The sequence below is a fragment of the Spinacia oleracea genome, chromosome 3 (genome assembly GCF_020520425.1).
Source record: "Spinacia oleracea cultivar Varoflay chromosome 3, BTI_SOV_V1, whole genome shotgun sequence".
In the NCBI taxonomy this organism is placed as follows: Eukaryota; Viridiplantae; Streptophyta; class Magnoliopsida; order Caryophyllales; family Amaranthaceae; genus Spinacia; species Spinacia oleracea.
In genome coordinates, this window is record NC_079489.1 from 48,985,823 (window position 1) to 48,999,676 (window position 13,854).

Consider the following 13,854-nt stretch of genomic DNA (forward strand, 5'->3'; position numbering starts at 1 on the left):
AGATTTCGGCGCCCAGCTTTGGGCGCTGAAAATGTTTTCTGGGCGGATCTTTTTTGGTGCGCTAAATGCTTGTTTTTCTTTTTAGACTAACTTTAAAGGCGCTTTTCAAAGTTCCTTTTTTATTATTTATTACTTTTTTGTACTTTTTATTTGTTTTCCTTTTTTATTCGTGACTCAAGACGGTTTGAAGGATGGGTTGAATGAGATGGGATAAGTTGTATAGGTATTGGTCAGGCATGAGGATTACATCAACCAAGGCCAATGAATAGCATGGGGACGGCTCAAGATGTATCCAAACAAGTTATATGGTCCTTATGCTAATGGTGATGTAAGAGCAGGTTTGGTCTTTGGAAATGATGGACATGACGCACGCGTCAATGGCCGTGCGTGGTTTGCGGTTGACAACAAGTTCAAGAACAAGAGTCGAGGTAATGGTTTCTTGGGTTATGGCAATGAGAACATGGATGGGTTAAATGAGCTGAACAGGGGCCCCAGAGCGAAGGCGTCTAAGAACATAAGGATTGGAAAGGGTAGACATCGTAGAACTTTATGATTTGGATTGGTTGATTCAATTCTTTTCCTTCGTTTACTTGGGTAGATTTCGCACTTTGGGAGGTACGGGCTAAATATTTCATGGCTCTTTTCTCTCTCCCTTTTCTCTTTCTCTTTTTTCTTTCTTTGCACTTTGGGAGGTGCGGGCTAAGTATTTCATGGCTCGCTCTTTTCGCTCTCCCTTTTTATTTAGGCTAAAAGGTAGATGGTTGTGGTCTTTGAGTCACGAGGCGAGACTGAGTGAGCCTCGTTTGGTAGGCCTATAGTGGACCTTTAGCTTTAATAGGCCTAGGGTGGACCTTTTAATTGTCTTACTTTGCAAGCGTATTTAGTCGTTTCTTAAAGTGTGCAAATAGCGTAGATTCGAAACCTTGTTTTGACCTTATTGAAATTTAACGAAAGAATTGCATCGAAAATAACTTTTTTTGCTTCTTTTCAGATTCCAGTTTTCGGGATTTAATTGGATGTTGTGATTTAGACTCAAACTTTCATTAATCTTTCTGATTATAACCCGTGTATGAATATAAGGAGGTGGCCTAGACTCAAAATAATGACGTGGCGTAAGCCTATAATACTTGACCAAGCAACTCTCAGACTTAGGCTAATTGGACCATAACTTTCGTTGGTTGACACTTTAGATTTTAACCCTTGGGTGTTCATTTGTCATGCTCCATTTTGCTTAATGTTGGCAAGGTAGTTAATTGGGGAGATCGAATTTTTATTTTTGCAAGACTAGAATCATTAGTGCGGCTTCTCTTTTAGTGTGTATTGCTTTACCCCAGTGGTAGCCTTATGGTATGCCGATTTGGGTATTTTCATGGTTGGTCATGTTGCATTCATGGAAAATCTTTTAGTCCGTACTTAGTAGTATTTCAAGGAGCGAGTGACTCGAGAGGACTATGATAGTCGTGACCCAATGTGATTATAAGCCTTGGGGCCATTAATTTTTTCTTTGCCCATGGTATTAACACCTTAGGTTCACTTTGGGGGTTGTGCGACTATGGGGGAATGATTTCCAGAATGTGACCGTTTCCATTTTGCAAATACTATAATATATTCTTTTTATTGGTGAGAGAGAGTATTGAGGCCGTAGACTCTTAGCAAGGGATGACAATTACATATGGGTGCTTATTGATTTAAATGTTAGGAAGGGAGACTCAATATGTCTTAACCTTTTATTTGCAGAACGAAACCAAGCATTAGGACCGATTCTATGGATAAGACAACTAAGACTTAGGATTTAGATTGTACTTCGGCATAGCCTAGTCTAGACTCGGATTTATTTTCTTTATTCGAACATTATTTTTTTTCTTGAAAACTTCATTTGAACATTATTTTCTTTGAATACTTTGCCCATGTGACATTCAAGGTTATTTCAATTAGCGTGCTCGGTTTTGGAGCCGAACATCGTCGTCGTAGGAGGCCTAACAACGACACAAAGAGTTATTTATTTATTTATAAGTCGCTTTTAGAATCGAGTGCTTTTTCATACGCCCTCGTAGCAATATTTTTTGAAAAGTTTTTTTTTGCTACGTATATTTTTTCATGCGCGGGCACCGAGGCTGCTGTGCCTGACCAAAAGGCCAGGCAACAACTTCAGGGCCCAGCAGTGGGCGTGAGAAATTTCGGTGCCCAGCCAGGGGCGTTGAAAATGCGTCCCTGGCTGGTTCTCGTTTTTTGTTTGCGTCTACTTTTGTTTATGCGACTTCGATTTTGCGTGCTTGCCTAATAACGTCCTTTACGCGTTGTGCAGCGTTTGTGGGATTCGTTACAGGCCATCCCGAGCGTCGCTTATTTTTGTGGCGATCGTTCGGGCTTGCGGAACACGTATTTTGGTATAACTCTTTGGCCAATTGGTTCATGAATGTTTGGGCAATTTTTTTTTAAGGTCGTTGGTTTTCTAGCATTATTTGTCTAGCATTATTCGTACGCACAATCATAACATAGTCACACAGTTCGCTACACATAACTACATTACAAACATGGATTTGAAAATTAAATATGTCACGTAGTTTATGAGAGGCTTCTATGGGTATTATTTGCGCCTGGCTTGGTACCGCTTCTATCGTAGATCCAACACATGCCCCGGTCGAGGTAGTGTCTTCAACAGACGAATTTCGCCCAAGAGGCCAACCCGCAAGTGCAAACCAAGGGGGCATGCAGGCGAGAGGGACCTAATGAGCGAGCGATTGGGTTCGGGATAGGTGTACTACCTGCACAAGTACCGAGTGGGCAACATGCGCGGCGTATGCACCCCCCTATTGGCGAAAAAAAGGTATCCTTAGTCCAAACTCCAGAGGGAGCCGAGATTCGTTATGCGGTTCTACCCGTTCACATTAATATGCTGATTTTCAGGTCGTCCCAACTTGATGGGGAAATAAACGCGGGGTAGGATCGTTTCACCCTTCGGCTATTTTGATTACCTACAAGCACGAGAATTTCCTTCACTATCCCCAGTGGAGTCGCCACTGTGAGGGGGTCGAAAAAGCACGAGGCTAATGCGTGACCTCATCCCTCGTGGGTGTGACGATTCTTTTTATTCAATCAAGTATAATTGGATTTCCTGTGAGTATACACCCAATTGACTAGTAATATAGGAGTCGCCATTCAGTTTTTAACGACAATGAGAAAAACTGACAAAACCCAGTTATCGTGACATAAAGGGAGTGCAATTATGTTTGACCACGACGGCCGTAGGTTCCCTTGTGATCCCTGGTGTGGGGATCTCTCAACATACACCCGCAAGGTAGAGATTGAGGGTTCGGGGGACTGTAACTACCGAGAGGAGTACTTCGCTCGTCGATAACTCCAGAGGCAGGATATCCTTACTAGCTCAGCATAAATAATTAAAGGGACATGCGTTAACTATTAAACTAATCTGAGTTAATTTTAGCAATATGCAACATATAATACTAGATCGATCGTGATTATCTGATTTAAATAGTATTAAGGGACCTAGCATGATAATCCAATTTCCCGAAAATATTATATTTGTTAGGCGTGATAGGACAATCAGATTTAGTTAGTTTAACAGTTCATAAAAAGGGCGAGGAAAGCAATTAAATCATCGAGAAGGGGCACATTACGACGCACCCTTGAGAGGTGCGTCACGGTTCTCAGAAAACTAACCACTTTGACTTTGCTATTTCTCCTTTTTATTTAACGAATTTCAAATTATGGGACAGGATACGTTCTGTTCGATTTATGGATTGATTGCGACAGAACGCGTGAACAATTTCGCAGCGTGAGGCTTAGGCGAAGGGTTGGAGTCAATACTCAGAATATAATTATGTGTTGTGTGTGTTCTCTTCACGTCGAACTTAGGGGTCTATTTATAGGAAAAAGTGGCGTAGAAAGATAGTTTTTCAGGAATTTGAATACGAAACGGATTAGGAAAAGAATCCGTCCCAGGTATTTTCGGCGCCCAGCTCTGGACGCTGGAATTTTCGGCGCCCAGGGCTGGGCGTTGATAATAGGGTCTGGCAGAATTCTTTGTCAGATTGGACTCTAGAGTACGGAGTTCATTAAGAGACTTAATCCAAGTTATTTGGTGCGTATCAATTTACGAGGGAATGCGTCTGGGCCCTTTACGAACTCTAGGTTCGTTATGAGTTTAATTAATACGTTAACTCTTTTATCGAACTGCGATAGGAATAGAATTCCTTTCACAATTTCTATATCTTTTAGGATTTATGTTGGAGTGCAACACCTAATTCTGACAGGTTTCTATCTTTTTATTCTTACTACTCTTAGCAACCACCCTTTACGGCAGTTACTATTTTATGCAGGTTTCCATAAATGGCAGGTTTCTATAAATAGCAGGTTTCGGGTGAAATGAAAAGGGTGATTGAGATTCGTTATTTTATAGGAGATGCGTTGTCAAGTGGAGATTTACGTTTTCATCATCGAACCTTTCCCTTTCGGGAATGGGGACAAAAGCAGGTGTCTACAAACTCACCTCTAGATTTCTTACTCATAGGCCCACATACGTCCGTATGTATTAGCCCCTGTAGTTCGCTTGCTCTTTCTCCCACCTTTGAGAAAGGTTGCTTTGTCATTTTGCCAAGTAAACAAGATTCGCATTGATCAATCTTCTCTAAGTCAAATGATTCTAGAATTCCTTTCCTTTGAAGTAATTCCATGCGCTTTGTGTTTATATGGCCTAATCCACAATGCCACAGAAATGTGAGATCTGAATCACCAGTTTTAGCCTTTTTAGTATTTATGTTATAAATGTGTTGGCTCGTATCTAGCACATATAGACCATTTTCTTGTTGTGCTGAACCATAAAACATTCCATTCAAAGCAAAAGAACAACTATTGTCTTTAAATTGAAAACTAAAACCTTTAGAATCCAAACTTGAAACGGAAATGATGTTTCTGGTGATACTAGGAACATAGAAACAGTTTTCTAGTTCCAAAACAAGACCACTAGGCAAAGAAATAAAAAAAGATCCTATGGCTAATGCAGTAATCCGTGCTCCATTTCCCACACGTAGATCCATCTCGCCTTTATCAATCCTTCTACTTCTCCTTAGTCCCTGCGAATTGGAACATAAGTGTGAGCCACAACCAGTATCTAATACCCAAGAAGTATAATTAGCAAGATTACAATGTATAACATACATACCTGAAGTAGAAGCAACGTTCTCATTCTTCTCATCTTCCTTTCTCTTCAAGCAATCCCTCTTCCAATGCCCCTTCTTCTTGCATTAGAAGCATTCAGAGTCGGTAGGAGAACGAGTCACCCTCTTTTGTTTACCAGAACTGGTGCCGTTGGACTTAGGTGAAGGCGTAGCCTTTCCCTTACCCTTCTTGCCCTTTCCCTTGCCAGATTTCTTGAAATTCTTACCCTTACGCACCATAAGCACGTCGTGCTTATTCTCTTACAGCGTCTTTTCAGCAGTCTTCAGCGTACCGTGAAGCTCAGTAAGAGTTTTCTCCATACTGTTCATGTTGTAATTCAACTTGAACTGATCATATCCACTATGAAGCGAATGGAGAATGATGTCAATAGCCATCTCATTTGAGACGTCAGAATCCAGAGCTCTCATGTTCTCAAAGAGTCTAATCATTTTAAGAACATGTGGGCTCACTGGTTCTCCTTTCTTGAGCTTAGTCTCAAGGATTAACCTCCGAGTCTCGAATCTTTCGATTCTGGCTTGGTCCTGAAATATGTTCTTCAATTCTGAGATGATTTGGTAAGCATCCGAGTTAATCAACGTTTTCTGAAGTTCAGGATTCATGGATGCAAGCATCACACATTTGACATCCCTGTTGGCCTGGATCCAACGATTAAGGGAAGCTTGAGTCACCTCCGGCCCGACGGCCTCTGGTAACTCTTCCTCTAGGAAATATTCTTTTTCCTCATGCATTAGAACTATTTGCAAGCTCCTTTGCGAGTCGAGGAAATTGTTTCCATTCAACTTCTCCTTGTCGAGAATTGAACACAGGTTGAAAGTGTTGTTATTGTTTGCGGCCATTTGATTACTACATTTGAAAAGAATTCGCAATAAATAATCATTCATAACTTAATAACTTTAAAATAAATGCTAGCATTCAATATTAATGCTATTAAACATTTCATTCATGCAAAAGCAAAAACATGGTCCAAAATGAATGAAACGATTCCGAGACCCTAAAAGTCCTAAATCGTTAAGCAGCTTTGGCATGTCTTAAGTAGTTTAAGATTCTAGGTAAGCAAAACCTATTGCTAGTAATCTCCAAATTACTCTTGGTTAATAAATTAATACCATAATTTATCCCATTGCCACAACATAATGCCATTTTTGTTTGAGTTGAAACCACAATCAACATGCTCCTTTGGGACGCGTAAACCTACTACGTTAGATCCTTAGATTTTTGTAAGTGCTTGATTTGTAAGGCAATTTTTAAACTCAATATTACTTTGGACCTAGTTGTTTCTATGTTAGTTCGGTTATTTAGTGAACTTAATCTAATCGAGTCATACAAACAACCTATTCATGCATAATATACATTCATTCAAGCATAATATATATAAACTTCATAAATAAATTGGTGAACTAGTATGGCCCAAAACTCTTGTCTTGAAGCATCCAATCTTCTTCACCATCTTGTTAGCTTGGCATCGTCTTGAATCTTCATTCAATGCTAACTTAAGTTCTAAACTAGAAATACTTGAAATAATAAATTTAAATCAAAATTTCCATGGTACGCAGACCATATTTAAAACTTTACATTCAAAGATAGAACGGTTCGCATACCGTATTTAACTATCCTAAAACGGCCATACTAGTCACTTGGAGTACCTGCATTACATAAAATATCCATTCTATGCATTTACTCATTCGTATGCTAAAACGAATGGCCCATATTAATTATGAAAGTATTTACGTGAATTAATTAAAACTCACGTTCACATAAACGCGTCCTAAAATATTAATCAATTTCCAAATTATTAATCCTTAGACTTTATTCTAATTAAAATCGAATTTAATTAAAATAATGCGATTACGAAACTAATTAAAAAATAATTATTTCATTTTTAATTTCATTTAGCGGCTCCCTCTCAAACCATTAATTATTCGGATAATTAATTATTTAAATATTAAATTAAACTCACGGCCCGGCCCAAGTAAATAAAATAATTATTAATTATCCCGTTAGCTCATTTTAATGCAAACATAAAAGTCAAGCCTAACGAAACAAAAAAGAATTTGTTCGAGTGCAAGTGCGGGCTAGGCTTGCGCCCAGCCCAGCAATGCACGCTGTGGCCTACGAGGCACGCGAGCAAAGCACATGCCCCCGCAGCCAACGCCCCACGTACCCGCAGCCATGCGCTGCCCCTGTGTGCTGTGTGCTCGACGCTGCGCAAGGCAAGGTGCCTTGCTTGCTCGCAGCTATCGCAAGCAAGGGCCCCTGCCTTGCCCGCCCTTTCCTCTCCCAGCACGCGCGCGGCATGCAGCACGCTTGCTGCTGCCAACGTCGCTGCGGCTCGGGACAGGCGTGGCAACCCGCGTGGCTCGACGAGCCACACGTCCACCCTACCCTTGTGTTCGTGCCTTTGGTTCGTACTACGGACCAACTTAATTTTTTAAAAAAATTAATTTCACGAACGTTTGCATTTAAGTTATTTTTCATAAAAAATAACGATTTTTATTTTCGAAAAATAACAATGTTTACGATGTAATTAATTTAACAACAATCAAATTTCGTTAAAATTATTAAATCAAGGCTAACCTTATTCAAATTTTAAGAACGGATGATTACAACTGAAAATTTGAACTTTTAAATAATCAAATCTAAAACTTTAAATCGTTCTAAACATTTAAATTTCAGATTTTTAATCAATTTGGTTTAAGTGTCGATTAAAATTAAAGACTCTATTCAAAATTTTAATCCAATAATTTTTAAAATTCTCCACTGACCATGAAATTATATTCCCTTCCCCAATTAACCAAATTACTAGATCCATATTATTTAAAAATTCAACTAGCGATCTAAAATTTACGAATTTGAGGAAAGAAGAATTAGGGTTTATACTTATCAAAAACAGGTGAAAATTTTACCATAATTAAAGAATATTCCCATCAACATTTTGTCAAAATTTCAATCAATTCCGAGTAGATTAGTTCGACCAATTAATTGAAAAACTTTCCGAATTTATTAATTTTAACTCGATAATTAACAAAAACGCCCAAAAACACATACTTCGAGGCTGTTTTTGCAATTCCATTATCATGATTTGATCTTAGAAAATCGTTTTCAATCAGATTAGTGTCAGAAAAGTCAAAATTACGAATATTTTTTATTACAGAACCTATTACGCAATTAATCCAATAATTCATAATAATTCCGAAAAAATAAACAAAAATTCCAAAAAAATTAGACAACAGCAAAAACAATTAAATCATGCTAAAAAATTCTTTGAATACATAAGGCTCTGATACCACTGTAGGGGAATATAGTTAAACATACATAACATGTGCGGAACATCCCCAAAGCCACATGTATAAAGCACAGTTTAAGCAAACTTACATTCGAAGCGTGTTTTCCCGAGTATTGTATCAACGAACACGAACAAAGAGCTCCACTTTTCGTTCCTCTACTTGGTTTACCGATACGTTCAGATCCGTCTTAATTATTGTAGCTTAGACAACGCACAAGATATTTACTTTTCAGGATGAACAGTTTTCACAGAGAGAAAACTAAAGAACGTAATATTGGAATTAGGTTTAGGGTTTCTAGAAACTTAATGTGTGTTGGGTTGTGTGCAAAAATATAATAGCCTAATATTATATTAGTGTAACCGGCCACACTTGCACACATGGCCTCATAGACCCGCGCCCAGCCACATGCTGCAGGCCGAAGCCCACAGCGCGCGCAGCCGAGCAGCTGGGCCGTGGGCCTTGCGTGCTCGCTCCTGTGATGTTGTTGCTGTTGCGCGGTTGTGCCACGCCTCGGGCTGGCCTGCTCCCCTTGCTTGCGAGCTCGCTGGCTCGTTGGGCCTTGCGCGCTTGGCTCGACGGGCCGGCAGCTCCAATGCGCCTCGTATTCGCGACTAATGCGTTACGGCTATTATTTATCGTATCGTATACGACGAATCACCGCCTTACGATACGATTATTCGTTTCGCCCAGCTTACGAATATTCGTGATACGATATACGATTCCGATGCAAGGTCGTATCGTATAATACGTTTTCCAAAACTAATTCCCAAAAAGCTATTAAATGAATTTCCGATTCATTTAATCCGGTGATCTGTTACATGCCATTGGTGTGACCTTGTAGGTTCAGTCAAGAGTAAGTTGTGAGCTTAATATCCATTAGAACTCACTGATCGGAAGCATTGCTCCAGCTAGCTGTTCCGATCACTTGATCTCAGTGAATTAATTGTTCGCAATTAATCTGAACCTTTGTATTAGACTCAATGCACCTTGGGTGAAGGACATATTGAAGGAAATAATGCCCTTGGTCCAAGTATCCATTTAATGATAAGTCTAATAAATGTGGTTCAGTATTAATTATACAAGTTAAATAATTCAGTGAGATCAAGTGAACTGAATGCCTAGCTAGAGGCCGCTTCAGTTCAAGTGGATTAATGATATTAATCCACAGCTTACTCTTATCTGAACCCGTAGGGTCACACAAATAGTACGTAAACGGATCAAGTATTTAAAGGCATTAAATACTCTATCTAATCAATATTCGGAATCGACAGATCTTGGTTTCAGTGGGAGTTGAGATCGTCAAAGGCAAATAAATGAATACTCCGGAAACGATGATATCGCCGGAAACGGAAATATGGATCATATCGGAAATATAAATATTATCCAAGTCGTAGATGTTGCCGGAAACGGAAACATGGTACGTATCGAAAATGGAAATATTGCCGGAATCGGAAATATTGCCGGAAACGGAAATATTGTCAGAATCGGAAATATTATCGGAATCGGAATATAATTCCGGAAACGGAAATATTAAATATTTGTTCGAGACGGAAATTAATTCCGGAATCGGAAATGTTAATATTGTTCGTATCGGAAATGAATTCCGGAATCGGGAAATTAATCGGAAGTGCATCGTACAAATTAGCATTGGACGAGCTTGATAGACGAAGGCCCATCATGAAGCTAGGCCCGCGTCCAGCAAGCCAGCGCGCCACACAAACAGCCAAGGCCACGCCAGGCCCAGCAGGCCGTGGCTGCGCGCGCAGCTGCGTGCAATGGGCTGCGAGCAATGCTGCTACTCGCGTGGGCTTGTAGCTCGCGTGGGCCGAGTAGCCGTGTGGGCTGTGCGCGGGCATGGCCTGCACGCTTGCGGGTCATGCTCGTGTAGCGTTTGTGTTCACATACGAAACCTAAAGCGTATAGGATTCGTTTGATGATTAAATTTCCTAATCCTAAAAAGATAAATTAATTAATTTAGAGTTCTTCTAGGATTCTAATTTAATTAATTCGTATCCTAGTAGGATTAGATTGCTTATTCCATGGCCTATAAATATGAGATCAAGGCTCATAATTTACAACGAGTTTGAAGTATTCAAAGGTAAGAATTCGAGCAAAAATTCAGCCAAACACGTTGCCCATAATAGCCGAATAAATTTAATACCTCAAGGGAGATTCTAGTTGGTCAATCTTAAGGCGGATCCGGACGTGCTATGGACTTTCTATGGAGGGACGACACTTGGAGTCCTAAAGACTTGTTCTTGTTCGGTTTGGGCGCAGCAAGGGAGGGCACGCTACAAAGAGTATGCATCCTAATTATGCTAATTCTTATGTGACAATTAATTTGGAATCCTGTCGTTTATGGTTTTTCCGCATGATTTATATTCGTTTATATGTATCATAAACTGTTTTCCGGCCGAACCCAGAATTCCCAAATTTGAAACCTAACTATGACTTTTCGGAGGTTTTAGTTTTTCGAACGCAAAAGTTTGTAATTTTAAGATGTTAAATTGAATATTTGCGATTCTTGTTGTTAAATCTTGAATTTTTAATTGACCTACTGTATATGTTTAACAAATTTGAATGCCTAAGCTTGTTAATTATACAACCTAATTTGTAATTGTAATTAATCTGTTGAAATTCAAATAATTTAGAATTTGATTTGATTTTCATAATTAATTAACGATTTAATTAGGTATCCATGATTAAAAACCACCATAAAAATTGTTAATTTATGATAAATTTTAATATTTTATGACCTAGATTTGAATCCATGATAATCGGAAATTAATTGATTAATAAATTTTCGATTTTTCGCCCGAAAAATTATGAAATTAATATGATTTATTAATTTGTCATTAATTTTGAAATAAAAGTTTTAATTTTTATAAAATTCGCTCATAAAACTTGCACGCACAAAGCAATGGACGCTACGTGTTACCCTTAAGGGGTGTTGTATAGTGCGGGCATGCGACGACGAGCAAGGGAGCTCGTCGCCCATGCGGTACAATGCAGCGAGCAAGGGCCATAGCACACGAGCAGAAGGCAGCACGTTGCCCTTGTGTCGAGTGTTGTGTGCAGCGTGGGAGAGTGGGCGAGGGCGATGGGCATTGGCGCAAGCCAGGAGAGCAGTCGCGTGTGGACAGCGCGCGCTGCCACGCCCAGCGAAGCAACCAGACGCGTCGAGTGAGGCAGGCTGCGCGCAGCGTGGCCTGGGCTTGCTGCGTTGCGTGTGGCCTGCTCGTGTGATCCATACGATCAGTCGAGGGGCGCTGCAGCCTCGTGCACTCGATGGGGCTTGGGCGCAAGCCCAAGTGCCTCGTCTTGTTACGATTGATGCGTTTTGATCTGAAACCGTATATGGTAGGAAGCTATAAATAAAACTATGTTTCTGAAGCTGAGCAGTTTCCCAAAAATAATATGTTTACTGTCTAGCTCTTGTTCTTGGAAAGCTGGACATGCATCGAATATTTGGTTATACAGTAGTGTATACGCTTAAGGTATAAAAATGAAGTTTTAAGATGGATAAAACCAACTTTTACATAGAAGAAAAAGTGAAGTGGTGGACAAATTATAGTTTTACAAGTTTAATCGCATTTATTTGCAAATGAATGAATATAAATGGCCTTAGATTTTTGTTGCGATGAGATAAGGTGAAGCACAATGTTGTTCTGTTTTAGTTATTAAAAAGAAACTTAGTATTCATTATTGTGTCATGGGCAGGTTACTTTAATAATCCACAAGCCACCAAGTCGACTATTGATAATCAAGGTTGGGTACTTATAGGAGATCTTGGGTACTTCGATGATGAAGGGCAACTTTATGTGGTTGACAGGCTGAAAGAGCTCATCAAATACAAGGGTTTTCAGGTCTTTATTCTTGCTTGAGCATATCTTGAATAATAGCATAATTGTCATCCTGTTTTTATTTCTGATTTTTATGGTTGGATTCCTAGAACATGAAATGGTAAATAGAATGCTATGTATTACCAGAATTGTACCAATGCTTTTGAACACTTGTAGGTATTTTCAAGAACACCGCCTTATTCACCGGAGAAATTACCAAGTTTAAAGACATTTGGGCCGATTACTTTATGAGCAATGTCGATATTTAGCTTTGTACTTAATTTGAACTCCATCTCTAGCTAGCTAGTTTATTGTAATATTTAACTTATACTTTCATGTTTAAAGTGTAGTTAGGTTGTCAACATGTTGGTTGATCTATGGTGAATTTGCCTTTTATTGGGTTGTAATTTGTTTTCACAGGTATATATTAATGTATTATAACATTCCCATGTATTGGGGAGGGTCAAATTACAAAGGAAACATTGTCGAAATTTCCGCCTAGTTTACCCTGAAGTCGTTGAAGAATTGAGGAATCGCATTTCCTTGACTGTAAGTGTTTTTGCCCTTAAGTTTTAGTTTTAAAGAGCAGCGTTTGAGGAGTTAGTTTCATTATACTTTTTGCTTCGAGTTTATACCTTTCATCCTTATGAAGTTATGATTGTAATATGACAAGTTTTCGATTTTGTGTTTTTTCTTAGGAGTTAGGACAAACAACTGAGGTCTGATTCAACAAAGCCCAGAAGAGATCAAATTCTTTCTGAACAAAAAAAGAGGGTGAGGGAAGCAGTAAAGCAGGGGAAGCGCCCCTTTTATATCAAGAAATGTAACCATTTCCATCTCCTCTTTCTTTTCCCTTTTCTCTCAAATTTCTCCCTTTCCTTTAAAGGAATATGCCTACCAAATGAATCGTATATTGTCATCCATATTGCAAGGACACACACACACACACACACACACACACAGTTAGATTCACAATGAAGATGCATTCAGTGTTTACTGTGATTTTTTTCCTACCAAATGAATCGTATATTGTCATCCACATTTGCGTCTAGAAAACTGGAAGTATAAGTTAATTTTGCATTGCTTTCTATGAACATGTTGTTTTACATAATTGGAATCTATTGCAATCTGATTCCAACTGTTCTTCTCTAGTATTACATTACCTAGTACCCGTGCCAATTGTTGTTCTCTTGGTAATTTCTGTAACTTTGTTCATTCTGGAATTTTGTTTAAATTGAATATCACTATGTGTGCATTTTGTGTTTTGGCATTATTGAAAGCTGCTGATTTTATTTAATCCAGGATTAAATAAAATTAGCAGCTCAATTTTTTTAGAATATCCAAAGTCATTTGCGTCGCACATTACCTTAATCTGCGACGCAAATGACTTACATTTTTGGCGGTTAAATAGTCATTTGCGTCGCACATTAAGCTATTGTGCGAGACAAATGACTTAATTTTTTGGCGCCCGAAAAGTCATTTGCGTCGCACATTAAGCTAATGTGCGAGGCAAATGACTTATTTTTTTG

General features: G+C 39.1%; 1 protein-coding gene across 1 annotated transcript in view; it reads left to right on the forward strand.

Moving 5' to 3' along the window:
- Nucleotides 1–12,577, forward strand: part of LOC130469680 (4-coumarate--CoA ligase-like 2) — a 116,380-nt gene extending 103,803 nt beyond the window's left edge. Inside the window, exons 3-4 of the mRNA XM_056839100.1 lie at nucleotides 12,204–12,349; nucleotides 12,503–12,577. Coding sequence (XP_056695078.1) covers nucleotides 12,204–12,349; nucleotides 12,503–12,577 — 221 coding nt within the window. The remainder of the gene's footprint in view (nucleotides 1–12,203; nucleotides 12,350–12,502) is intronic.
- Nucleotides 12,578–13,854: the final 1,277 nt, after the last annotated feature.